At 39.1% G+C, this 25,413-nt stretch overlaps 2 protein-coding genes across 2 annotated transcripts in view; both read right to left on the bottom strand.

Annotated features, from left to right (window-relative positions):
- Positions 1-371: 371 nt before the first annotated feature.
- On the bottom strand, positions 372-7,619 carry LOC121957126 (mitochondrial glycine transporter A-like). Its single transcript, XM_042505644.1, has 8 exons — positions 7,302-7,619; positions 6,251-6,342; positions 4,860-4,984; positions 4,588-4,672; positions 3,829-4,008; positions 2,549-2,717; positions 2,230-2,390; positions 372-1,210 (listed from the first exon to the last, which is right to left on the bottom strand). Exons 2-8 carry the CDS (start codon positions 6,263-6,265, stop codon positions 1,088-1,090), a joined length of 858 nt encoding a protein of 285 aa, XP_042361578.1. The 5' UTR covers positions 6,266-6,342; positions 7,302-7,619; the 3' UTR covers positions 372-1,087.
- Positions 7,620-10,059: 2,440 nt separating this feature from the next.
- Positions 10,060-25,413, bottom strand: part of myh9b (myosin, heavy chain 9b, non-muscle) — a 57,032-nt gene continuing 41,678 nt past the window's right edge. Inside the window, 20 exon segments of the mRNA XM_042505643.1 lie at positions 10,060-11,502; positions 13,214-13,386; positions 13,481-13,589; positions 14,462-14,600; positions 14,603-14,669; positions 15,026-15,149; positions 15,240-15,328; positions 16,323-16,451; positions 16,558-16,719; positions 17,728-17,940; positions 18,039-18,251; positions 18,903-19,151; positions 19,258-19,410; positions 20,370-20,474; positions 20,674-20,880; positions 22,687-22,831; positions 22,917-23,129; positions 24,138-24,309; positions 24,992-25,115; positions 25,258-25,395. Of these exon segments, the coding sequence (XP_042361577.1) occupies positions 11,394-11,502; positions 13,214-13,386; positions 13,481-13,589; positions 14,462-14,600; positions 14,603-14,669; positions 15,026-15,149; positions 15,240-15,328; positions 16,323-16,451; positions 16,558-16,719; positions 17,728-17,940; positions 18,039-18,251; positions 18,903-19,151; positions 19,258-19,410; positions 20,370-20,474; positions 20,674-20,880; positions 22,687-22,831; positions 22,917-23,129; positions 24,138-24,309; positions 24,992-25,115; positions 25,258-25,395 (3,033 nt within the window). The 3' untranslated portion in view covers positions 10,060-11,393.

The following is a 25,413-nucleotide window of genomic DNA, read 5'->3' as shown; positions in this document are numbered from 1 at the left end:
TGTGATTAAATGTAATAATTCACTTTAAAAATCTAACAAAGATTATTAGAAATAAAGTTTTTTGGACATTTTTCCCTTGTTTTTTTTTTAAATATATTCCTAAAACTACTTATTTCTTGCAATTTTTCCAACACTTCTTGCCAAGTTGCTCATTGGCCCTGTGCAGCTTATTTCTGTTTTTTTGCACAAAAGAAGGACACAGACAGATGAAACGTGGGGTTAAAACTAGCTCATTATTAAGTCGGCCGTGTCACAGTGACCTCTGCACAGAAGTCAGTGTGTCATGAGACACAGCCGCCGTATCCGCACCGCAGCGTCTCAGAGGTCAGCCAGACATCAGTTTGGCACCGAAATAAACCGGTAGATCAAAATTAAGGTTCCACATTTTGCTTTATTTCATTAAACGTCTTTAAAAAGGTAGAACAAAAAGGTACAAATCTTTGCATGAAAATCAACTTCAAATATCGAGAGGAAAATCTTTTTACAGGCAAATACTGCAAGCACATACTTTGTTAAACAAAAAATATCAGAATATAAATAAAATTGTGTTACTGGAAAGGCATTCAGGAGCCTCGCCAAGATCTAAAACTGAGACACAACTGCAGGGGTTAAAGTGCATAACAGAAGTCAGAGCTGAATCTGGGACACTGTCTTGAGTAACTGCGTCACTGCAGACAATGAGGCATTTTTGAAACGCCCAAATGCTCCTTAAGGATCAGGTTTTTTTATGTACAAGAGAGCATCACAGTGTGTCTGGAGATTTTTTAAATATTTTCTCCAGAGTTGCGACGAACAATCAAAAATGAAATTCGGCTCCTGAACTTCAGCCATGAGCCAGCAAAGCACATTTCAAGGAGCAAAGTCTCCACATCTCAGTGTGTTATGTCACTAAGGAAACAAGAGTTCAGCGTTTCTTAATCATCAGCCTGCGTATCGCGACGCTGTGAATAATTGAAGTCATTAAAAACGCCATCAGGCACGTCGCCACGGTCGCGGCTTCACATCACCGTCTTCACTCTGTCACTTGACTTTTCTGCTCTATTTCTGTTTGTTCTTTCTTTCACGAGCTTCTCACCGACTTCCCTCTTCACGACTTCAACCCAAAACGCGCCATCATCTCCTCGTACACCGTCCACGCCATGGCGGCCATCATGGTCCTCCTCAGCGCCCGAGGAACCGCGCCCCTGAAGAACCCCTGGAGTCTGTGTTCCTGAGAGAGGAAGTGGAGGAACAAAGAAAGGCGACGATATAATCAGTAATAGTATCATGCATCCACGACTTTACATTTAAAGGGACAGTTTCAGTCAGTTTTTGCAAAAATCGGAATTAGTAAAGTAACTAAAGCTGCCGGATAAATGTAGTAAAAGTATAAAGTTTTATGAAAAAAAAGTACTCATGCACCAAAACTATCTAGAATGGCGTTTACACGGCAACCGTACTTGCACGAAATGTTAAAACTTTTGTTGCGGTTTGGCCTTTCATTCACGTGACAACAGCATTTTGGGGGCCTGAAAATGCAAACTTTTGAAACCCGGTTTCAGAGTGTAATTTTATGAAAATGTGACCCTTTCTGTCGCCATGGAAACTGATCCATGACATCACGTCTGCACTTTGCACATGTGCGTTGTGTTCTTCTACTATTATTATTTATTTATTTGTTCAATTTTGGTGTTTTCATTTTTATTTTTGTTAATTTCAGGTTTTTGGATGTGTTTTTATTTTCATTTTTAAAATGAAAATGAAGCTTGGGGGATTTTTTTCCAGTTTTTTTTAAAAATAAATTTGATTTTTTTATTGTTTTTTCTAAATACGTAAACTTTTGAAATCGGGTTCCAGAGTGTAATTTCATGAAAACAAAAGCCCTTCTGTCGCCGTGTAAACTGGATCCTTTGAGAACCATGACGTCGCACATGCGTGCGGCGTTCTTCTATTATGTGTCTTTACAAAATGACACCGCCTACTACTGGCCTGGCATGCACACTACAGCATCGTTTTTGCAGATCTGTGTACACGAGGATCGTTTTCACAGTGTTATCATATGAACGTGGGTCTTTTTAAAAACGCAAAGGAAAGACTTTCGGTTTAAAGTAGGCCGTCCTTGTGTTAACGCAGCCTAGATTGATAAACAGCACTACAGGTAAGAAGTCTGTAAAACTGCATTTCCCCAAATGCGACTAACACCGAACAGCACGACATCAAAGACGTGAGCTGACAGTCTGAGGTCGTTACCATGTAGATGTTTCTCATCGCCTCCAGTGTCCTCAGCTGCGGATTCACTTGGACGTGTGTTTTGACGACATCAGCCGGCTGCGTGATCAGAGACGCCAAAATACCAGCCAGGATCCCACAGCTGAAGTTCGCCAGCGGGGCCGAAGCAGACGAGCTGATTTCTTAAAGGAGGAAAGATGTTATTTAATCCAAACGGACATTAAAAAAACAACTACTCTGAAAAACATAAAGCCCAAACAAAGACCCGTAGTTAGAGTATTTTTGTTGTTTATGTGATATTTTTTTGTGTACATGGTGCTGGTTCTTAGTGAGTGTTTACCCGTCGGCAGCGAGGCCTTGGTCTGGCTGTAAAACATGACGTAGATCCCGGAGAAAGGGACGTCTCGGAGGAGCGTGGCCATCAGACCGGAGAACAGAGCTGCAGGACCTTCAGTCTGACACACACTGCGCAGAGCTCCGGTCACACTGCCGTAACTGTACCGGCCACACTGAAACACACACACACACTCAGTTTAATACACACACGACAAACTAAACACAGACATGCATTAACGCGCGCACACTCGGACCGGCTCACCGCAACAAACCACAGAGAAGCTCGGATTACAAACACACGCAGAGGAGGCGTGGCTTCATTCTCTTATCCCACTTTATCTTCACACAGCTAATCAGCAGCAGTTCTGCAGAAAGTTAATTTAAGTTCGCCGAAGTACAAATTGTGGTTCCTGATATCATCGTACAACAAAAGCGTTTTTAACAGACAGGAAAAGAGCTGAACTCTGTTATGAAACACCTGACTGCCAAACAACAGGGTGGTGTATAACAACACATTAATAAATAATAATGCATTTGTGCTATTCAAAGTACTCAGAACACCTTACAAGACACAATTAAAAAAAAACAGCAGCAACGTACCCAGACATCCTAAAAACAGGCAAAGCAGTAAAAGACAGTAATAAAATAACTAAATACAAAACCGTCGTCATAAAAACTAAAATCAGATCAGCGGAGACGAGGACAGAGCTAACGCCGATAAAAAGATACAGAGAGCAGCAGCTGCTAATCACACCAGCATTCACTCATTTATTTATGTTAATTGTATGTTAAGATTATGTTATTGTTGTGGGAAATATTGATGTAATGACACATATTAATTCTGGATATTTGATACAGTTTCAGTACTCATTTTCCACAGTGACGATGTCCTGATCTTATTGTTTAATACAATTATATTACTGCTAATCACCCAAAAAAGAAAAGTCGTCTTGGTATATTCATTTATTTATCATTAATTTTTAAATTAAAAAATCATAATTTTATAACCTTAATGTCAATTTTTCCTTGTTCAACTGAAAATCATTGAATATCATTATCTTTATTGTATTAAAGTAAGAAATTTCAATATTGTGAAAACACACGTTCACAAGACTATTATATAAAATAAAATGTAAATCCGCCGGTTAATTAATATAAAGTCAGAACAGTTACCTGTGAATGCAATCGGTAAATATTTAAAAATAAATCAGCTGGGTTTACTTCACAGTATCGGGGTGCTGAGGGCAAATCTAGACCGGGGCAGACCGCGTCGTGCGTTCTTACTTCGAAGCGTGTCTTGATGACAGTGACCGGCAGCATTAAGACCCCCGCCACCGTCCGGGCCCCGCCTCCCAGCAGCACGGCCTGTAAGGGGCCCGGACTGCCGTCCTGGAAGAAGTGGTTCTTCAGAGAGTAGTAGGTGCTGAAGTAGAGCCCCACTCCTGGGATGGTCCGAGCAAAGGACTGGAGGAGGACGAGAGGGAGAGTCAAAGCGAGGAAAAATCTGACGCCAGGCGAGAAACGGGCAGTACGAGATGATGCTGGGTAATATGAGTTACTCTCTAGGTACGTATGACAAACTGTTTCATGTTTTTATCCAAAGCTTTTTGATCAATAAGCTCAATTTTGTGCCTTTTAATGCACTATGACAGTGACACTAAACTTATGGTTCGCAGGCCAAATCTGGCCCCCAATAGGGTGTCGCGTGGCCCCTCGATCATTCTCTAATTCACAATAAAAAGTGATTCACACTGTACTTTTTGTAAACACAAGAGAGCAGAGTGCACAAAACAGCATCAAAACGAGTTTGTTTATCAAAAAAGTGCCAGTGGAGGATCCCCCAACAGAGGTCTGAGCTAAGACTAATGTCCTAAGATCCTAGAAACGTCCTAAATTCTGAGAAATGTCCTGAAATCTGAGAAATGTCCCAAAATCCTAGAAACGTCCTAATATTCTATAAATGTCTTAGAATCTGAAAAACATCCTAAAATCTTAGAAATGTCCAAATCTGTGACCGAGAAGACAGCGTAAAGACGGTCTTACTGGTGAGATTCCTTTCCACAGTCCCAGCAGCCTCTCTGTCCGCACCACGCTCAGCAGCACCGCCGTCATCCCGACTCGGCCCGAACTGAAAGAAAACAAGCGATCATGAGTGACACGACGTCCAACTTCCTGTTGTGTTCATCCCGTCAATGAAGCCAATTTTTGGAGGTCACAGTGGAAGACAACATGTTATGTAAGCTTACAACTGTGACAGCTGTGCGTGTGTGTGTGTGTGTGTGTGTGTGTGTGTGTGTGTGTGTGCACGGACTCACCCAGGCTGCACGCCGCTCTGCAGAGTCTGCAGACGAGTCTTAACCAGGTCAAGAGGCTGGAAGAGCAGCGTGGAGCAGGTCCCGCTGAAAGAGCCGCACACGAAGGCTTTGATGGCCGGGTGAGCCTGAGGGGGGACGGAGGGACGGATGGACAGACAGAGAGGGGGGTGCAGTGAAAAATAAAAAAAGGATTTGGGCAAAGAAGGAGCAAAGGGAGAGAGATTAAGTTACATAACCAGCGAACGGACGTTTGATTCACAGCAGAAACATCGTGGGCTAAAAACTGAGATAACGAGGCTCGATTTTCGATACCGAGCCCAGAAAATGTCCTTGTGCCATCTCTGTTCATGCATGTGTCGCTAAAAACGACCTTTAAATCGTAATTCTATTTTGATTTGACGAACAAAAAATACAATTTTAGATAATTAATTTAATTTTCCAATTTTCTATTTTTTCTTTTCGAAATGGAAAACTGGTAAAGGTTAGGACCCTTGACATTGTTTTTTAATTTTTTTTAAATTTAAGCACAAAATTGAATTAGGAAAACAAGTCATTGTCCAAAAACAATTCTTGAATTTTTTTTGTTTGTTTTGGGTTTTTTTTTTTTGGTATCTGGTTTTATTTTGAAAAGTGAATGAAGGTATGATACACAGATTTTTGTTAACACACAAATTTATTTGAAAATCAAATTAATTTGTGCCAAATTTTAAAAAAATGATTTTTTAAAATCGGCTGCATTTTAAAATGGGGTCTGGTGGGCGTGGCAGTGGTGATTTTTGGGCTGTTTATTTATAACAAAACACATTTTGTTTTTGATATTTTATCTATCGATCTATCAACACACAGATATATATACATCTATACACACACACACACAAACTATATATATATATATATATATATATATAACACACACAGTATATGAAATAAGAAGGAGGTTGTCTGTATGTCAGCATGGTGTCGTCTCAGACAGGATGCCCTGACCTCCAGAGAGATACAAGTGCAATGACAAGTAGAGCTGCAACGATTAATCAATAAGTTGTCAGCTGTAAAATGAATGCCAACTAATCTGATAAGTGACTAATGCGTTTGATTTTTTTTTTTGAAAAGCTGTTTTCAGCTTCAGTAAACTAAAAATCTTTGAGTTGTGCACAAAAAAGACATTTAAGTTTGTCATCTGTGGCTTTGGAAAAAGTCTTTTTTTTGCTTTTTCTTGCATTTTTATAGACAAAAAACTAGTTGATTATTCAAAAAAAAAAAAAAAAAAAACAGCATAATCAACAATGAAAATAATCTTTAAGATGCAGATCTCTCTGCTCAAACAGAAAAAAAAGAAAAAAGAAAACCTAACTATTATGAAGAAAATGCACATAAGTGTCTGAAAAACTCACCAGAGACAGTTCCATCGCTCCTCAAGACGTTGACACGAGAGATTTTGTTTTTCCTCCTCTTGTCGACGCGTCACTCTGAAATGTTTGCTCTCCTAAAAAGAGGAAAAATAGAGAAGTGGCCTTTCAGAAACGGGTCCAGTCAGACATGCAGAGTTTCTTGCAGATGATGACGGAGCAGAGCTCTGCTGTGGACGATCTCACTCACACGGCATTATTTAACACGCAGGTCACCTGACAAACACCGTGTTTCCTATTCGTGACCATCAGAGCCGACACACAGCTACTCATTAACCGACCACAGAGCAGCAGGCTGCATATTAGGATGGATCTGGTGCTCGTCACTCTGCTGCAGGTTTCTCACTCCAGTTTTTCTGTGAGCGCTAATGCAATATGTGTGCAGAAAAAGCACAAAGGGGTCGAAAAATGTTTTAGTTTGTGGAATGCAAATGGGTTTTTTTGTGAGGTTAAATCGCACTCCTGCAGCTTTAAAGTTAAAATTTAATTAATTAAAAATCACTGACACATACTCTGCTGCAGACCAAAGAGAAGCGTAAAAGAGAAAAAAATGTGTCTTTTGTGATCAAATTTGCATTTAGTTTTCTGCAGATTATATAATAACAAATTACAGATTTTGTGGGTATTGATACTCCAAAAAGGAAAAGTAATCTTTTGTGTAACGCTCCTTCCCCATTCTGACTGACTTAGAAGGACCTGTGATGTCGTAGAATAATTAAAAAAATAAAATAAAATAAAAATTTAAAAAATAAATAAATATAATAATAATAATTTAATTTAAAAAAATACAGAATTAACTTTTTTTAAACTATATACATATAATTTATTATAATTCCTTGTATTTAAATTGTATATTGTTAACCAGTCAAAGATAACTTGTGTTGTGCTCTTGCTCATTATAACAATAATAATTATTATTAATCACCTTATAGTGGACTGAAATGTTACACTGTGTGATGTAAACATGCTGTGCGATAATTAAATTATTTATATCAAACGAAGAAACAGAATAAAAACACTTTGTTTTAAAGCTTACCTTTTTTAAAATGTTCTGGAGGATGATATCACGAGTTTAACGCCATTTTTTAGCCACTAAATGAATCCTTTCATTTGTTTGTTCGGTAAGAGTCTTTCTGACTAAAAAAATTGTTTTTCTTTGTCCTCAAACAGCAGCAGCTCCAAACATTGTAATTTTGTCTCAGTTTTTACGGTCGAAAGGCCCAAAAAATATAAAAAATAACACCACCGACGTTACATATCAGCGTAAATCCTTCTGACCGACTTTAACAACTAAAACACGGAAACATGTGAGCGCCTCTTTTCACGGAGCTCCGAGCTGCGACGTTAAAACCGAAAAATGAAAAACCCAAAAATCTCCTTTAGTGACCATGTTTCTTCACTGACGCTCAACCGGCCGGTTCCTGTTTGATGACGCGCGGTGTCGTCACTGCGGCAAACCCCGCCCACCGAGGAGCGGCTGGCTTCTGATTGGTTAAACAAAGCACCGTAATGTTACTATTAAAAGGGCACCACTTAATTGAATACCCGAGATTATGACAAAGCGAATATTATTCTAAAAAGTGAAACTTTTTTGTTTTTTAGTTGGACACACACGAAATGAAAATACTCTAGTATTGACACCTACAGAGGAGTTTTTAAAAATATACCAAAGGTTTTTAAACTTTACGCAACATTTCTACCGTAATCACTGGTGAAGGAGGTATAAAAGTTCTCAATTTAAGTAAAAATTGAAATATGACAAAAAATAGTACAGAATAGAAAAATAAAGTTAAAATAAATAGTGAAATAAAATAATTCACTATCACATTTTATTAGGAATTACATATTACTGTGCTCAGAATCAGGTTCAGTATTTGATTTATTTATTTAAGTAGGTTTTCAAATACAAGAAATTTTCTTTAGAGTGTAATTAAACATATTAAGATATAGTAAAATTAAATAAAAGGAGGCAAAGCAAAAAACAACAAAGACGAAAAACTAGAGCCGCAGAAAATTGTTAATTCTTATCAGTGCTTAATGTGTATGTTTTGTATGTAAAATATTACTAATTTCTTTAAATCATTAGTCGTAGTAGTATTAGTAGTCGTAGTAGTAGTAGTGCTTTAATTTGTGTTTTGTGCAAAAACATTACTAGTTATTTTAATTATTTGTGCATTATTAATGGTTTCATGTGTTTTTTTTATATGTAAATATTACTAGCAATTATTATTATTATTTTATATTTTATGTTTGTATTTAAATATCATTAGTTGTTTTAAATATTCTATTATTATTGGTTTCATGTGTATATTTTGTATGTAAATGTTACTAGTTATCTTAAATAATAATAAGTATTATTATTATCATTATAAATTATTATGATTAATGCTTTAATGTGTATATTTTTGTAAACAAATACTGCTTGTTATTTAAAAAAACGAATTAAAACGTTTATTTATTTATAAAATTACTCGGTATATTTTTTTCATAAAAAAGATTAAAAAAAAAAAAAAAAAAAAAACAATAACAGAAAATAAAAATACTCGAGTATCTAAAAGTTATACTAACGCACTAAGTGCACCGTTACTTCCCGCCTGTTAAACTTTTTAACTCGTCTTGGTTCGTCCTGTTTTGACTGAAAGTGTTTATCTGAAAGTTTTTCTTATGACAGAGAGATGCAGGAAGACAAAATGCTGGAATAGCAGCCCTCACCTTCACGTCTCCATCCGTGTTTGCTGTGTTTGCTCAGTTTTGGGTGAAACCGGTTCAGACCCGCTGCAGCTCTGATTGTCTCTGATGCAGAGAGTGAGCGCCCCCTGCTGGGAGACACGCAGCATCTCAAAAACAACCACTGACGCATTACAGGGGTCAAGTTTTGGACTTCAAACCTGATTTAAATTCAATTCTCCTAAAGTATTTACCCCAAAACTTCTGAAAACAGTAATGAAATAAAAGTACATCTACTCAAATAGTAGGCTACACTGGAGGTATACAGTCAAGATACTTCAGACAAGTGGAAAGAAAGCATCCAAAATTACAGATTTAGGTGTTTTAGTTCATATTTCTGCTCTGGAAATGTATGCTTTTTTTTACCCTTAATATTACGCACACTCATATTGCTCTGCACTTTTCAAAATCAAGCTTTATAAAATATTATAGATTAATATTATTTTCTGCTTTCATTATTTTTTAACCATTAATCCTAATCATAAATATCAAAAATTAATTCATTTTCACAGTTTCAGCCCTTTAAATATTGCCATTTTGCCATGATGCCACTATGTTTAGATGGATAAAATATATATTTGTTTTTAATATACTACATGCATTATGCATTTTTGTGATGATCACAGGATGGGATATGTCAATGGTTTGCAGCAACATTTACTGTCACAGTGCAACTAGTGGGAAAAGCATGTATTTTCTGCAAATATGAAATATGGTAAATATGGAAAATATTAAAAATTCCAAGACAATAGCCCAGAGTGACACCCAAAAATAATACAGGTTTTTAAGCTTTGATGGCTGTGGGGACAAAAACTGCAATTTGAATGGGCTTCAATGGTGCATTTTTTGCATCGACAGTCTGAGTGTAACTATTTAGTTTCCACGGTGTATTTTAGACTTATTGTAGGAGCTGAGCTGGAAATTCAGGTTAAACAAAAATACACATTAGTGCCAAAATTGATACCATATGCATGAACACAGCCAAAATGATCAGAAAATGAAAAATGCATAAAATGCACCAAAAGTATTTGATATAAGGTGAGTTTAATGACGCAGAAGTCAACATGTAGCAGTTTAGAAAGCCTCTTTAATTGCAATAATACCAACATTTCACAACATGATTTCCATTCCAGAGGTGCAGACAGACAAACATTACAAAAGAATCGAGAAGATGCAGTTTTTCTGTTTTTTTGGATTTCCTTTGTTTGTTTTTCTAAGTTTGATCTTTTTAATTATGAGCCGTTATTCTTGACAACACATTCCTCTCACTTCCCAGCAGTGTGAGCCGAAAGCAGCCCCCGAGCACAGCCAGCGAGGGGTTAACCTGGAGCGAAGTATGGTCAGTGTGGTGTGCGCAGGTCAGTGATGAAGAACCTCCTCCTCCTCCTCCTTCAACAAGCTGTGCTCTGAGAATACAGTGTGTGCTGTGAGTAATAGACACCCATCACCCCGTTTAACCTTCAAAAACACAAAACACTGATAGTGATAAATGAAAAAAAATAATCAATGCATGACCACAAAAAGCCAACGAACCCCGTCCAGAAGAATCCAGCTGCATTTTAAGGCTTTAGTGTGTGTTGGCAGTCTTACTAAATGTGCGCCGTCTTTTTGAAACGGTCACACAAATGCAGTGGTTTATAATGTCAAGGCTAAAATGTTTTTGTTTTTTTTTTTATCTCAGTGCAAAATTAAATTTCAGCACGGTCACAATCAAATGCCTTCAGTATGCGTCAATGAGTCTCCAATCGTGTGAATCTGCCTTACAAGAAGTGTGTGTGTGTGTGTGTGTGTGTTTGTGTGAGTTACATGATCAAGCCCAAAAGCATAGTCACGAGTACTAACTGCAGCTAAACTGATAGAATACATTTCCGCATATAAACCTTCATTATAAACTGAAGCGAGAGCGCGAGCAGAATAAAGCACTTCCATTCTTAACCATTATAAAAAAAAATCTGCATAAAATACAATTCTATAGATTGAGATATTAACTTTGGTCCCCTTCCAGTAATCGGTCTTCATTTATGTTTACTTCTCTCTGTTTTCTCTTTCTTCAATTAGAAAAATAGATCCTGAATCAGGACTTTCACAATTGGAACGTTACAAAAATATCTTTTGTTTTTCTTTTTCCCAGAGAATGAAAAAATGAAGCAAAAATTTGGCCCAAAAAATAATGTGTGTGTGTTTGTCAGCATGGCGATTGTCCGAGTTTACTGGCGTCTGCGTGTGTGTGTGTGTGTGTGTGTGTGTGTGTGTGTGTGTGTGTGTGTTAAGAATGCATAGATTGTCAGTGATAAAGTTGTTCCTCTCTGTTCAGTAGGTACAGTAATGTGAGCTCGTGTGTGAATTTGGATCGGTCTGATGTGTGATGCAGCTCTGCGGAGCGGAGCGGCACCGTGGCGGATCACTCGGGCTGCGGCTCGGGGTTCTCGGGGGTCTTTGCCTCCGCCTCCTCATCGCTTTCGTTGGAAACGCGGGTAACGATGCGGCGCATGAAGGGAGGGTCGCCACGTCTGAAACACAGAAGGGGGAAACAAAAATGACCAACACGAACCAGCCGAGCAGCAGTTACAGTTCACATCCCTGACTGTCCAAAGTCATTCTCAAAAACTCTCCAAAAGTTGCTGTGAAGAAGCTACAAATTCTGAAAGACGGACGCTTTGCACACATCTTCCCCCCGCAGCACAGAGGATCTAAACAGTTTCAGTTTCAAGATCAGTGTCGCCGATTCAGCATCTGACCAAATGTGTCCCTCTCTGTTCCTGAGATCCGACGCTGAGAAAAGGACCGAAAAATGTTTTTGCAGAAAATTACGATGTCAGCAGGCCGGTTTCTATTAACCCTCAAATTGTGCAAATTGAAACTGCGAATGCTATGTGCTTGTTAGGAGGAACTAGCTCCCATGATGCATCAGGAGCTACAAGAGCTGTTTTTGCATCGTATGACTCGGATAATCCAGTTTTGAATCCACAATTCCTCTGTGAAATCGTGGACTATCAGCTCCCAGAAATCCCTCATACGTGGACGCTCCCAAATATAAGGGGCTCGCCTTTCCTTTATGGCTCCGTAACACGCCAACGTCACCTTCGACTGAAAATAATGAGTGTGGTGACGGCAATAGAAATAAATCTGCTAATTAGTGCACTAGAATAAAGGGCTCTGCTGCTAATGTTTTGAGCATCCGTCGCCATGGTTACTGGAATGTTTCACTTAATGGAAACGCGTCATCTCAGTTACGTTTTTGATATAAAATGTCAGCACTTCACCATTTTTTCCTCTCTGACATTTTGTGATTTTTTCTCATAATTAGCGTATGAATTCCTGAGTTTTAGCCAAAAACATGTTCTGTGAGGTCACAGTGACCTTTGACTGTCAAATCCTAATCAGTCCATCTTTGACTGGACGTTTGCGCCAAAAGAAACTCGCTCAAGGTGGTTTTTTTGTTTGTTTTTTTTAAATGGCTGTCATGAGAATGAGACAGACCCAAAAACATAATGCCTCCGTCCGGCGACGGCTGCTGCAGAGTCAGGGATTCCCCCACCGTCGCTGATTTGCGTCGGGCCGCCACAATTACAACAAATAGACTTTCTACTTTTAGAGCTTTTGTTCATTAGGAGCGCTGTTGGAATATACACACCGTTTGATTATTTGCAGCACCACACTGACAGAAAAACAGGGTCTCAACACTTTTGTGGATAAAATTCCTGAACGTTTCCATGATTTTTCAAGGACCCATAATAAATAATTTTTCTTGCCCTTCTTAATGTTTTTTTCACACATATCAGATTCAAACTCTTTTCAAACGAATGCGTGTTTGAGCTACGTTACATCGACCGCTACAGAGAATCTATTTGCCGTTTTGTTATGTGACGCAGGAGGTTATCCGCCAAAGATTACGGTGACATTTTTTTTTTTTTACAAACTACAGAATTCCATGACTTTTCCAGGCCTGGAAAATGTGATTGCAAAATTTCCTTCATTTTTCAAGTTTTCCGTGACCGTGGGAACCCTCAAGACTCAAGAGCAGCTGCTCCTCTTATCCTCTACTCTGATCTGATCAGCTCTGGACAGATCGGCAGATCAATTATCCTCCCAAAAACCACAAACTGCTGCCGAGGAAAAAGACTCATGGAGAGCTCGCAGATTCGTGCGGACGATGCAGGACTGTTACTGACACTGAAGACAACTGGATACCAATGACGGCTACTGGGACTCTTTTCCCACCTGAGCTTGCTCTTGAGGGAGCTGACTTCACGGTTCATGGCGTCCGCCGACTCTGTGGCGTCCTCCAGCTCCCTCTGCAGTTTCCTTCGGTTGGCGTTGGCTCTCTGCGCCTCCTCCTCAGCCTCCTCCAGCTGACGCTTCAGCTGCTTCATGCGAGAGTTCAACTTGTCGACCTGTAATTCCACAAAAACAACGTCAGATGAACTGATTTCTGCCAAAATGATGTGACAATTTTAAGCTTGACGACGGCGGCGGAGAAGCCCTCACCTGGTCCTTGTACTGCTCCGTGTTGCGTCTCTCGTCTTCCACCTGCAGGATGATCTCCTTCAGTTTCTTCTCTGTGCGTCTCACAAGCTTGGTGGCACCCTGCCTCTCCCTGAGTCACAGCAGAACAAAAAAATTATTAAATTATTATTATTTCACCCCTTGAAACCTGAGGTTGGCTTAGGAGGAAGGCAACCAGCACCTTCACAAGAAATTACCAGAATTAGAGAGAAATTAGTAAAAGGTTACAAGAAAATGACACAAAAAAGAAAAAAAATTGTAAAAACAAACAAAACCCAATAACAAAAAGACTTAAAAAACAGATCAAATGTAATTAACTTTAAATGTATAATTATAATTAAACAATTATTTTCAAAAACCCCCGCTCTCTCTTTCCTGTCATTCAATATATATATTTGTCAGTTTTCCTAATTTATTGCAATTTTGCACGACATCGCTTGCCACGTTGCTTGTTGACTTTTCAAGTCATATTTTTACAGAAATCAAACCAATTTGCTTAATTTCAAAATAGGCAACAACAACCAACGACTTCACAAGAAATTAGAAGAGAAAAATTAGAGAGGAATTAGTAAAAAGTTACAAGAAAACCACCTGAAAATTAGTACACGGAAAGACGAGAAAAATGGAAAATCACCTGAAAAACAGCTGAAATGTAGCTATTTTCCCCTCTCTCTTTTTTGTTTTTTAAATATATATATATATATAATTTTTTTTTATTAAATACTAATTTTCAGTTTATTTTCTTGTCAGCTTTCCCTCATTTCCTGGCAATTTCCGGGCCTCTCTTGCCAAGTTGCTTGTTGACTTTTTTAAGTTTTTTTTAAAACCAACTGCTCAAATTTCAAAGGTTTAAACGCTTGTGTAAGGGGTCGGAAGGTAACACAAGAAACTGAAGTAAATCCAGGTTTCAAAGGGTTAACAGTGTATATGATGCAGAGTAAAGGTCATGGCGGAGGCTTTCACCTGGTCTCTATGTCCAGCTGCTCCTCCAGCTGACCGATCTTCGCCTCCAGGGCGGCTATGCTGGCCTTGTACTTGGATTTGACGGCTCCCTCGAGCTCCTGCAGCTTCAGTTTCAGCTCCTTGTTCTGACGGTCAGCGTGCTGCGAGCTCCTTCCACACGCTGACAGGTGCTGCGCTCTGCCGTGAGCTCCACATTCATCTGGTCAGCCTGGAAAAAAACAAACAAAAAAAAAAAAAAACAGTTGAACAAATAAATGATCTTTTTAATGGTTTATGTGAACGAACAAAAAACAAAATACACAACCATGTGAACATGATGACCTTTCAATCATATAAAAAAAATAAAATAAAAAAATAATAGTATAATAATAATAATTAAAAAAATAGATAGAAATTTTATTAAAAAATTTTTTTTTAAAGAATGAACAAATAAAAATGTGGGGAAATAAAAAAGGGAGGGTAAAGAAATGAATAAAAATCATAAAATAAAATAAGAGTATAAAATAAGCAGAGAGGCAAACAAAAAATGAGCTGATGAGCTGTTGTATATTTACGTCCACAGACCTGCAGCATCGATTTCTTCAACCTGTCGTTGATCAACTCGGTGTTGCACTGCTCCTCCTCCAGCTCCTCCTCCAGCTGAGCGATACGAGCCTCCAGCCGCCTCCTCTCCTCTACAACCTGAGCACTGAGGAAACGGCACGAAACACGGTCAATAACAGGCGAGACACACCACAAACACTTCTGCCATTTTGCTCGAGTTTGATGGACGTCTCACTTCTTGGTGGCCTGGTTGTTAATCTCATCCTGCAGCTCGTCTCTCTCCTGCTGGGCCTGCCTCTTCATTCGCTCCCCAGATGCCAACTCCTGAACAGGATCGAACGAGAGGAGAGCAATCAGTGTGCAGCAGAGACCGGGGGATAGACCAGAGCGGTGAGACTCAATTTACGGCCGCAGACAAAATCTGATGCTCTGTAGGGTGCCAGGGCGACCTTTTCTAATTCGTAATAAAAATAAAGTAATTCACACTGAGAATTGTTTTTGTACTTGTAGTATACAAAAAAGTGTCAATGGAGGATCCCCCACACCCCGCACAGAGGTCACAGCTAAGTCCCTCATCTTGTAAAGTCCTAGAAACGTCTTAAAATCATAGAAACCTCCTAAAATCCTACAAATGTCCTAAAATCCGAGAGATAGGACCTAAAATCCTAGAAACTTCCTAAAACATTGAAACATCCTAAAATCCTAGAAACATCCTAATATGTCGTACAATTGTACGATTGTCCTGAAATCGTGGAAATGTCCTAAAATCCTATAAATGTCCTGAAATGCTAGAAACATTCTAAAATCCTACAAATGTCCTAAAATCTGTTTAAGATCCTCAAACCCTAGAAACTTACTAAAACACTAGAAACATCTTAATATGTCATAAGATCCTGTAATTGTCCTATAAATGACCTAAAATCCGAGAAACATTCTAAAATGTTACAAATGTCCTACAATCCAAGATACGTCCTAAAATCCGATTAATGTCTTAAAATCTGCTTAATGTCCTAAAATATGCTCTGAGGTCCTCAGCCCCTAGAAATGTCCTTAAATCCTAAAAACATGTCTTAAGATCCTACAATTGTCCTGAAATCACAGAAATGTCCTAAAATCCTATAACTTTCCTAAAATCCAAGTAATGACCTAAAATCAGAGAAACATTCCAAAATCCTAGAAACGTCCCAAAAACTGAGACACATGTATGGGGCTGCTGTGACTGGCCCCTGGCCTCCTGTCATTTACAAAAGTGGCCCCCGGGCAAAGCCAGTCGAGGGTCCCTGTAACGAGGCGTTGACGTGGAGGTGTTCACACCGACCTCCTGCATCTGGATCATTTCGGCCTCCATGCTCTTCAGCTTCTTCTCCGTCTCCTTGCTCTGAGCGAGGATCTCGTCTCTGGACATGCGAGAATCTTCCAGCTCCCGCATGAGATCCTTCATCTGAGCCTGTGGAGTCACAGGAGTCAGTCAGACTGGGAACAAACTGCACTTTTAAACACTTTAACAGCACTTTTTTGTTGTTGTCTTGGAGACATTTCAGCGAGCGACTCACCTGGAGTTTCTTCAGCTGCTTCAGGGCCTCGTCCCGGTTCTTGTTGGCCATGTCGATGCCGGCCTCCAGCTCCTTCAGGTCCAGCTCCAGCTTCTTGCGTGCGCCCACGGCTCCAGAGCGCTGCTTCCTCTCGTCCTCCAGCTCCATCTCCATCTCCCGCACCTGACGGATGTACATCTGATTTCAGCCACGCCCCGTTCAACCGAGAGACTGTACCTGCACGACTACAGCCTGAGCGCTGCTCATGTCCGTGGACTTTAATATTTTTACAGGATTAAAATTAAACCAACCATATTGTAAGCCATCATTATTTTAAACTCGGAAAATTACATCTAACTAATTCAGCTCTGAAGTGCTAACCTACTGCAGCAGCTATTTAAAAAAAAAGCACCACCATGGAGGACATTTTCTCATTTATCTCTGAATATTGCAGCAGCCCACTTTTATTTTATTTTTTTTTCATTTTCAAATGCTTGTTGTAGCTCCCAATAATTTTATACTTTTCTGAAAATAATAATAATAATAGTCTGCAAATTTGAAATTTAAGTTTAAATAAAGTTTTCCCCTAGTCTGATTGAAAATAAAATAAAACCCAATAATATAATGAAACATCCTGACTAATAATTTCACTTTCATTTTTCATTCATTTTTTTTTAATGATGTCAAAAGTTTTACAGAAAATCTCCAAAGGCATGTTGTCTTTAAATTGTTTTGGTGTTTGTCTGTTTTTTAAAGAAAATTTTAGCAAATGTTAATTTCTTTTTGTGATTTTTGAAGAAAAAAATTAGAAACTTTTTTTTTGCTGTTGAGATTTTTGAAAAAAGAAAAAAAAATCAGGTGAATTTTTTAGCGTTTTTTGAATAAAACATTATTTGCATGTTTTCTTTAAAAATCACCAAAATTGCACCTTTTATCGCAGCTATAGACTGTAAATACAGAAATTATTGTTGGATTTTCAAATTTCTGACAGTCGATGGACACATCATGTGTTATTATATGGGTTTGTGAAACATATTTCCATGACTTTCCCAAAACTTTCAGGGTATGTTTTGTTTTTTATAGGCTCGTAAATTGATATTTGCAAATTCCATGGTTTTTCCAGGTATTTCATGACAGTACAAACCCTGTATGTACAACATCTGACATCTGCAGTCTGCATCCTGTTCTCACCTGTTTGGTCAGCGCCCTCTTCTTCTCCTCACCCATCTCGTCCCGTCCTGCCAGGTCTCTCTCGTACTGAGCCTTCATGGCCTGCATGTTGACCTCCAGCCGCAGTTTGGCGTCTTCTGTGGCCTGCAGCTCGTCCTCCAGCTCCTCCAGCTGAGTCTTCATCTCCTCCAGCTGCTGCTCCAACGCACGTTTGCCCTTCTCCAGTTCGTGGACCTGCAGAACCGCGAGGACAATTTGTGATGACGGTTCTAACAGAATACACAACACACCTTTAAAAAAAAAAAACAAAACAACATTTGCTCCGGACTTACATTCTTGCCGACGTCGTCCTTTGAGGAAACCAGGTCCTCCATCTCAGCCCGCAGCAGTTTGTTGTTGCGGTCCAATTCTTCCTTGATGTCCATCAGAGAATCGAGCTCTCGGTTCAGAGTCAGAGCCCGGGTCTCCTTCTCACGGGCGTCGGCTTCAGCGCAGTCACGCTCCTCTGCGTAACGGGCAGAAATGTTCTTCTCCTCTGCCAGCATCTGTAGAAAGCCACAGTGTCAAATCTCAAACCACATAAACGAGTCTGATGAGTTTAAAAAAGTGTCTCAAACACAATGAGCACGCTTACGTGGAATCTACTAGTCTGACTCGAACAGGTTCGAAAGCCCAAGCAGATTAAACACGATCCATATAAACATCTCAATCAGCTTCAACAGGCCCAAACTGATTCAAATTCTGGTTGCAGAGGGGTAGTTTAAACCTTTTCACAAACCCATCAAAAGAAAATTTGTATCACGTAAACGATGAAGCTGATTCGTCTCTGGCTGCGTTCTTTCTGCTCCGTCCTCAGGCGAGGGGACAAGACAATGGAAACAGACTTCCAGAAAATGACAACTTCCGAGCAGAAGTGGACAAGTTTGTTTTTATCTGTTGCTTAATCAAGAGCATTATAACAATTGTGAATACTGCGCTGAACAGGAAATAAATATCCAATTTAGCCGTCAATTTGACTTCAGCTTCCGAAGGGGGCAGAAAAGATGCTTGAGCGGCCCCGAGGTACTTATATTTTGACAGAATATAAGTACCTGCTTATACAAAAAAAGTAACAATTTATACTCGATATTCACGATAAACAGTTAACTGATTCATTTCAATCAAATTGAGAAAACGCGTGAATGTAAACGCCTCACCTGGTCAAACTTCTTCTGCTTCTTCTCCAGGTTGGAGACGATCTGTCGGAGGTGGTCCTGGTCAACCAGCAGGTCGTCCAACTCTTGCTGGAGACGAGTCTTGGTTTTGTCCATCTTGTCGTAGGCAGCACATTTCTCCTCCAGACGCTGGCTGATGGCGTCCATGTCCCTCTGGAGCTTCTTCTTCCCCTCCTCTGAGCTCTCCAGACAGCTGGCGTCCTGCTCCACCTTCTTCTTCATGTCAGCGAGCTGTGAGCAAAGAGCCGGTGTCACTCCAACGCTCAGCGCTGCTTTACAAAACATCCCAGGTGACGAGTCAAAACTCAGAGGGACATGTTCACGTGTTCCTTCTCACCTGACACTGAGTGTTTTGCAGCTGCCTCTCCACGTTCCTCCTGCATTCTTCCTCTTCCTCCAGCTGCTCTCGCAGTCTGTTGTGTTCATCCTCCATCGTGCGCAGACGTGTGCCTGTAGACAGTTTCTGGCGCGTCTCTTCCTGGAGTAGTTCCTGTTGGAAACACGGGCATGTAAAACTGAATTATATGTAGCAATATGATAAATTAATATATTAAAGATTTAAAAAAATAACAACGATTAATTAAATCCGATTATTTTCAATTTGAGTTTAGCAAAATTTATTTTTAAGAGGGTTTCAAAGTTTGGTGCATTATGAATTTGAATTGTACGTTAAATATTATTAATTAATTCCCTCTCTTCTGTCTGTTGTTACTCCACAAATAGCCAAACAAAAAGATCAGACCAGGCATGTTTAGAGGAGAAAGATATATTTTTTATGAATTTTTCTAAGCTTTGTTTTAGTTATGCTACTTCAGTTCCATGTTTGAGCTTCAGTTTGTGGAATGATAAAAGAGTACATTTAAAATCTATAGAGAAAGATTTTTTAAAAGTGCATTTAACAGCTCACACTGACTTTATTTAATGTACAATATGAATTTAAAATTAAATAATATTAATTCCCTCTCCTCTGTTAGTTGTTTTTCCACAAATAGTCAAATAAACAGATTAGACCACATAATACATGTTTACTTACAGGCATTTTTGGAGGAAAAAAGATAAAAATTAATTTAAAAAGCTTTTTAAGCTTAGTTTTAGTTATGTTACTTTATTTCCATGTTTGAGCTTCAGTGTGCAGAATGATGAAAGCAAAGTGTGATGACTTATCCTTAAAGAATTATTTTTTATTTATTTTACAAAAGCATTTAAAGAGCTCACACTGACTATATTTAAAGCGCAATATGAATTTAACATTAAATTATTTTAATCCCCTCTCCTCTGTTTGTTGTTATTCCACAAATAGCCAAATAAATAGATTAGACCACATAATACATGTTTAGCTCAAGACATATTTGAAGGAAAAAGATGAGAATTCATCATTTTTTAATAAGTTTTATTATTATCTTTTTTTTTTAATTACTAGCTGAACATGGAGGATATTTGTGTGCAAACCTGAACATCCTGCAGCTGGGACTCGACAGCAGAGAAGTCTTTTGTTGCCTTGATAGACTTTCCCTCCACCTCACTCAGCAGGGCATTCACACTTTCCAGTTCAGCCTGTGGACCGAAGACAACGAATGAACCACTGAACAGAAACAACACATCATCTACTCCAGTGAGAACGGACACAGAAAAGGCTAAAGATTTAAAATGAGTCAATGTAATTGCCGAAAAATCATCATCAAATGACCACACGCACTCATCAGCGCACGCACAGAAAGCAGTAATCATCAGTGAGTGTTGCAAAGAGTCGCACCTGCATTTTAGCCATTTTTTCGGCCTGCTCCATCCTCTGGCGCTCGCTCTCTGCATGTTTGAGCTGCAGCTCGGCGTACAGGGTTTCAGCTTTCTTCCTGCGGTGCTCCGATTCTCCTTTAGCCTGCACCAGTGTCTGCAGCTCGATGGTCAGCTCGTTCCTCTCCGACTCCAGAGCCTGTTTGGCCTTCTCCATGGACACTTTGTTCTGCAGGGACAGAGGAGCACAGAGGTTGAGGGTCCTAATTCCATCATAATCTATCATTACCCATCATTTTACTCTGGATGATAATAAAGTATATTCAATAGCATTTAATTTTCATTCATTGAATTTCTTTTTATTAGCCATTATTTTATTCTGGATGATAATAGAGTGTTGAAGGGGATGACGTATTTTTGTAGGCCAACCAGGAAGTTAGCGTTGCACCGTTTTCCTCGAGACTCACACGTTTTGTTCAGCATGAAAATCCTCACAGATGAACACCACTTTTGTGTGTTTTGAAGCGTAAATGAAATCGCCAGAAGCAAAAAGCTATTAGGCTACACACGAACTGCAACGTGATTGCATGACTTAAACGTCAACACCCCAAATCGTTCAACTAACGATTTAATTTACCGCACACATCGAAAAGAACAGATAAACAGATAAATCTACAAGTTCGAGTGCGACTCTGTAAAGCTGTAAAGGCGGTGAGTGGGTTGAATGAGTTTCTGTGTCCGCTGGGATGACATCTTACGTCCCTGACAAACACTGTAGTCCCATTTAGCCATTTGTTAGCCATTTTTAAGACGTGTAAAGCCTTCGAAAGTTCAAAAATTGGGTTTAAAGGGACATATTTTCTGTTGCTAAAAATCTTTAGCCCGTGTTAACCACAGACCTTATTTGAGGCATTTTAACAAAACCACATTCACAAAAACCCAGAGACTTTGAGACGAGGGAACCAGAAGTGCCAAATGATTACTTCACTACTCTATCTCTGCAAATGAATAACACTTTTAGGATTTTTGAAGTCTAAATGTAATTGTCAGAGGTAAAAAGTTATTGTTGCTATCACACAACTACACTGCGATCGTGTCGCTATGGCTACGAGGCCTTAAAGTCGCTTTCTGCACGGCTACATGTTCTGTAGTTCACAGTTGGGTATGGACTGATGTATTTTATGTCGTAGAACAAATGAACAAAAAGTAAACAAAATTTGCAATAAACCATACTATCGAATCGCAATACTTGATACGTTAGATAATAGCTAATCTATATGCACAAAGCACCAACTGGACAGGTGTGTGAATTACATGAAGTTACATTAGACTGCCCTAATGTCAAAAAAATGGACAGCCTTCTGATTTTTCCATCTCTGTTACAAACAAATTTAGTCAATGATGAAAAATATTGGGTTAACGTGATGTGTATGTTAATATGGACCCTTGGAATAATTATCAAAAAAAAAATTGCTTGCTTGCTTTGATTTTCTGTACAATTCACTGAATTACAATTCATTGGAAATCTGATAACCCTCCTGCATTATAACAGAAATGAATTTTCAAGCTGCATCCATTAGATAAAATCTACTACAACATCAGATGTAAGAGTCAGGACTTTTTTAAAAATATGGCAATCACTTCTAGATTTTACGGCAGGAAGGTCAGTCTAATTGGTTGATAATGTGCGTTATAATGCATTTGTTGTTTGTGGCCATGCATGTTATTGCTTAGCTCTTCAGTGCAAATTGGGATGTAACACAGCGCACTTTCTTATTATCGAAACGTCATTCAAATCATGTAAACCCCCCCCCCCCCTTTAATTGTGTTGTGTGAAATTCAATGTTTGTTAATTTTGTCACTTTTACATGAATGATTATGAATTACATTATTATTATTATTAATAATATTGTTATCATTTTCTCTAGTTATATGGAGCAAAGGGTGGTTCAAAATCATATACAACACACACACAAAAAAAGTGCATTAAGTAGACATCAAAGTAATCGAATAAAAGGCTCTGAAACGTATTTACCCTCTTGGCCTGCTCTAGCTGCTCATTGACCGAGTCGAAAGCCTGGCTGTGTTTCTGTCTTATATCACTCAGCTGCATTTCGCGACATTTGACCTCATCTTCCAGAGTCTTCTTCAGCTGGGTCACCTCGGTCTCTCGCTTGGCCCTGAGAACAAAGCAGAGGTTAATCTCCTGCGTCAATAATGGACTCAGACCTCTGTCTGTTACCACACACGTCGTCATATCTTTACCTGAGTTCCTGCTGAGCGGCGGTGCTGTCCAGAGTGTCCTCTAGCTCCGTCTTAAGGGCCTCCAGCTCCTCGCCCAGGTCCCTGCGGTGTTTCTCTGCCTTGGTGCGGGCCTGCCTCTCCAGCTCCAAATCTTCCTGCAGTTCGGAGAGCTGGGCCTCCAACTCACGGATTTTTTTCTGGGCCAAGTTCTTCTGCGCTGCCTCCTCCTCGATTCTTCAGGGAGGAACAAAATGAGTAAATGGAGCAGGGGAGTCTTTCATTTGATTAAAATAACCTGCAGTATCACCACAGCAGCATAAAGGATAACAATGGAAATATAGTTGAGCAAAATTACACTCAAATTTTAACGTCATTTGAGCGTGACAGTGATGCAGTCTGGATCAAGATGCTTATGCCAGAAGCGCACCCTCAGGTGTAATATTGCGATTATAATAATAATAATACATTACAAAGAAATAATAAAATTAATGAATATGGACAAAATCAAAATAATAATAATAATGACAAATACATTGGCAATTTTTAAAAAAAAAATAAATGAACAAATAAAATAAAGAATAAATATCTAAATACTCATCGTGCGCCGACTGAAACAATGCATCCTTCCTCACGTCCCAGGCTTTGTCCAAATAAGTTGCTAACTTAAATATCTCTTTCTCAAACAGCCAGTTGAGTCGCTGCGAGTCATCAATATTTATCAGAACTACTTTGGTCTTTGTACTAGTAAACAATTCCTCACGAATTTTAAAAAGGACAATACACAATATGCCTAGATCTGGACTGAGAAGGTTTTCGTTTGCAGTGAAGTTGCTGTTTTATGTTCATAGATGCAAATGTCACTTTTTGGCAGTGTTTATAATGTGTCTGATGGCGGTTCGTGCTGGTTTTTGTCATCTGTGTGTTCGTTTATAGTTAGTTAGTGAGCTGGCTGTTACTTTTCATAATATGAGCTCAAACTCATTAACGCTGTGGAGATTTTCTTAGACATCATGTTATCAATACATTATAAAACTGCCCTGAAATTCTCCTCAACACCAAACTGATTAACATGTCCACAATTCTGGAATATTTTCAAGTGCATTATTTAAGCAGTGATGGAGTTTTATTTTCAGTGATGAGGAATGTGTGCTGTCATGTAAATTTGAGCACGTGCTTAATGTCTTGATGACCAATCGGATTGCTTGGTTGGAAATACTTGTTGTATAATACAACACTACAGACCTGGCCAGAGCTGCTTGGAGCTCTTCTTCTTTCTTCGCTAGTTGGGCACGGAGCTCGGCGATCTGGGCCTGCAGCTCAGCGACCTGGTCTTGTATCTCGTTGATGTCGCCATCCAACTTTCGTCGGCCCTTTTCCTGCTCTTGGCGTTGCTTCTCTTCCCTGCGCAGGCGGTCTGACAAGAAAAGAACAAATACGAGATTATAAGGAGGAAAAAAAGCATGCTGAAATTTGGAAACAGTGATAGCTAACAAATTGTCCTGTTTAGGACCAGTGAAGTCTTTAACCCTTTGAAACCTGAGCAAACTGGTTGGATTTCTTTCAAAAGCATGTGGAGAAGGCAATAAGCAACTTTACAAGACATGGTCCAAAAATTAGTGAAAAAGTATTTAAAAGGTAACAAAATTACCTAAAAACAAGTGAAAAAATCCAAAAAAACCCAATAAGAATGTGGCCAAAAAAAGCATCTAAAATGAAAAAATATATATGTATTTATTTTATATATCTTATTACATTTTGTCTGTAGTGTAATTTTCTTTTTTAATAAATAGAATTATTTTGACTTTTAAAAAAAAAATAATTTTCTGTTAATCCTTCCCTCTTTTTTAAAAACTAATATTAGGTCTTTTTCTTATCACTTTTTACTAAATTTCTTACAGATTTGTTTCTTGCCAAGTTGGTCACTGCCTTTTCCCCTCAGGGTCTTTCAAAACCAATTTTCTCGGGTTTCAAAGATTCTAACAGCCTGTGAAAGATGTCTGAACGCAGCACAAGAAAAGTGCTGCTGATTCGAGTTTTTAGAGTGTTAATGGCCGTTATGTGAAGCGACTGTTTGTCCCATCATGCTCTCCTCCTACCCTCCAGGTCTGTGATCATGGCCTCATGTTTGGTCTTGAGTTTCTGCAGACTCTTGGATTTCTCCTCCTCCTCGGCCAGGTTGGTGGTAAACTCGGAGATCCTATCCTCCAGCAGCTTCTTCTCCTGTATTCACAAACAGAGAAAACATTTAGGATTTGGAAAAACATGCATTTATCTTTAGTAGACTCGGTTATGGTGTCTTTACAGTAAATAAATAATAAATAAATAAATCTGTCACAATGGCTGCGGTTCCTTTCATCCTAACCTTGTTGAGTTTGTTGTTCTGGTCATCCAGAACCATGACATCCTCCTCTATCTTCTTCATCTTGGCATCCAGAGTGACCTTCTCCAGCTGGAGCTTCTGTCTGGCGGCCTCCTCCTCATCCAGCTGCTGCTCCAGGTCCTGTGTGCAGGTGAACGA

This window comes from Plectropomus leopardus, chromosome 17, assembly GCF_008729295.1.
Source record: "Plectropomus leopardus isolate mb chromosome 17, YSFRI_Pleo_2.0, whole genome shotgun sequence".
NCBI classification, from domain to species: Eukaryota; Metazoa; Chordata; class Actinopteri; order Perciformes; family Serranidae; genus Plectropomus; species Plectropomus leopardus.
This window is presented reverse-complemented; position numbering and strand designations above follow the sequence as displayed.

What these genes read in the sequence shown, in the direction of transcription:
- LOC121957126 (XM_042505644.1), bottom strand. An exon ending in TCATCAAGACACGCTTCGAA is followed by an intron (nt 2,718 to 3,828) that starts GTAAGAACGCAC and finishes TGTGTGTTTCAG; the next exon opens with TGTGGCCGGTACAGTTACGG. An exon ending in CAAGGCCTCGCTGCCGACGG is followed by an intron (nt 2,391 to 2,548) that starts GTAAACACTCAC and finishes TCCTCCTTTAAG; the next exon opens with AAATCAGCTCGTCTGCTTCG.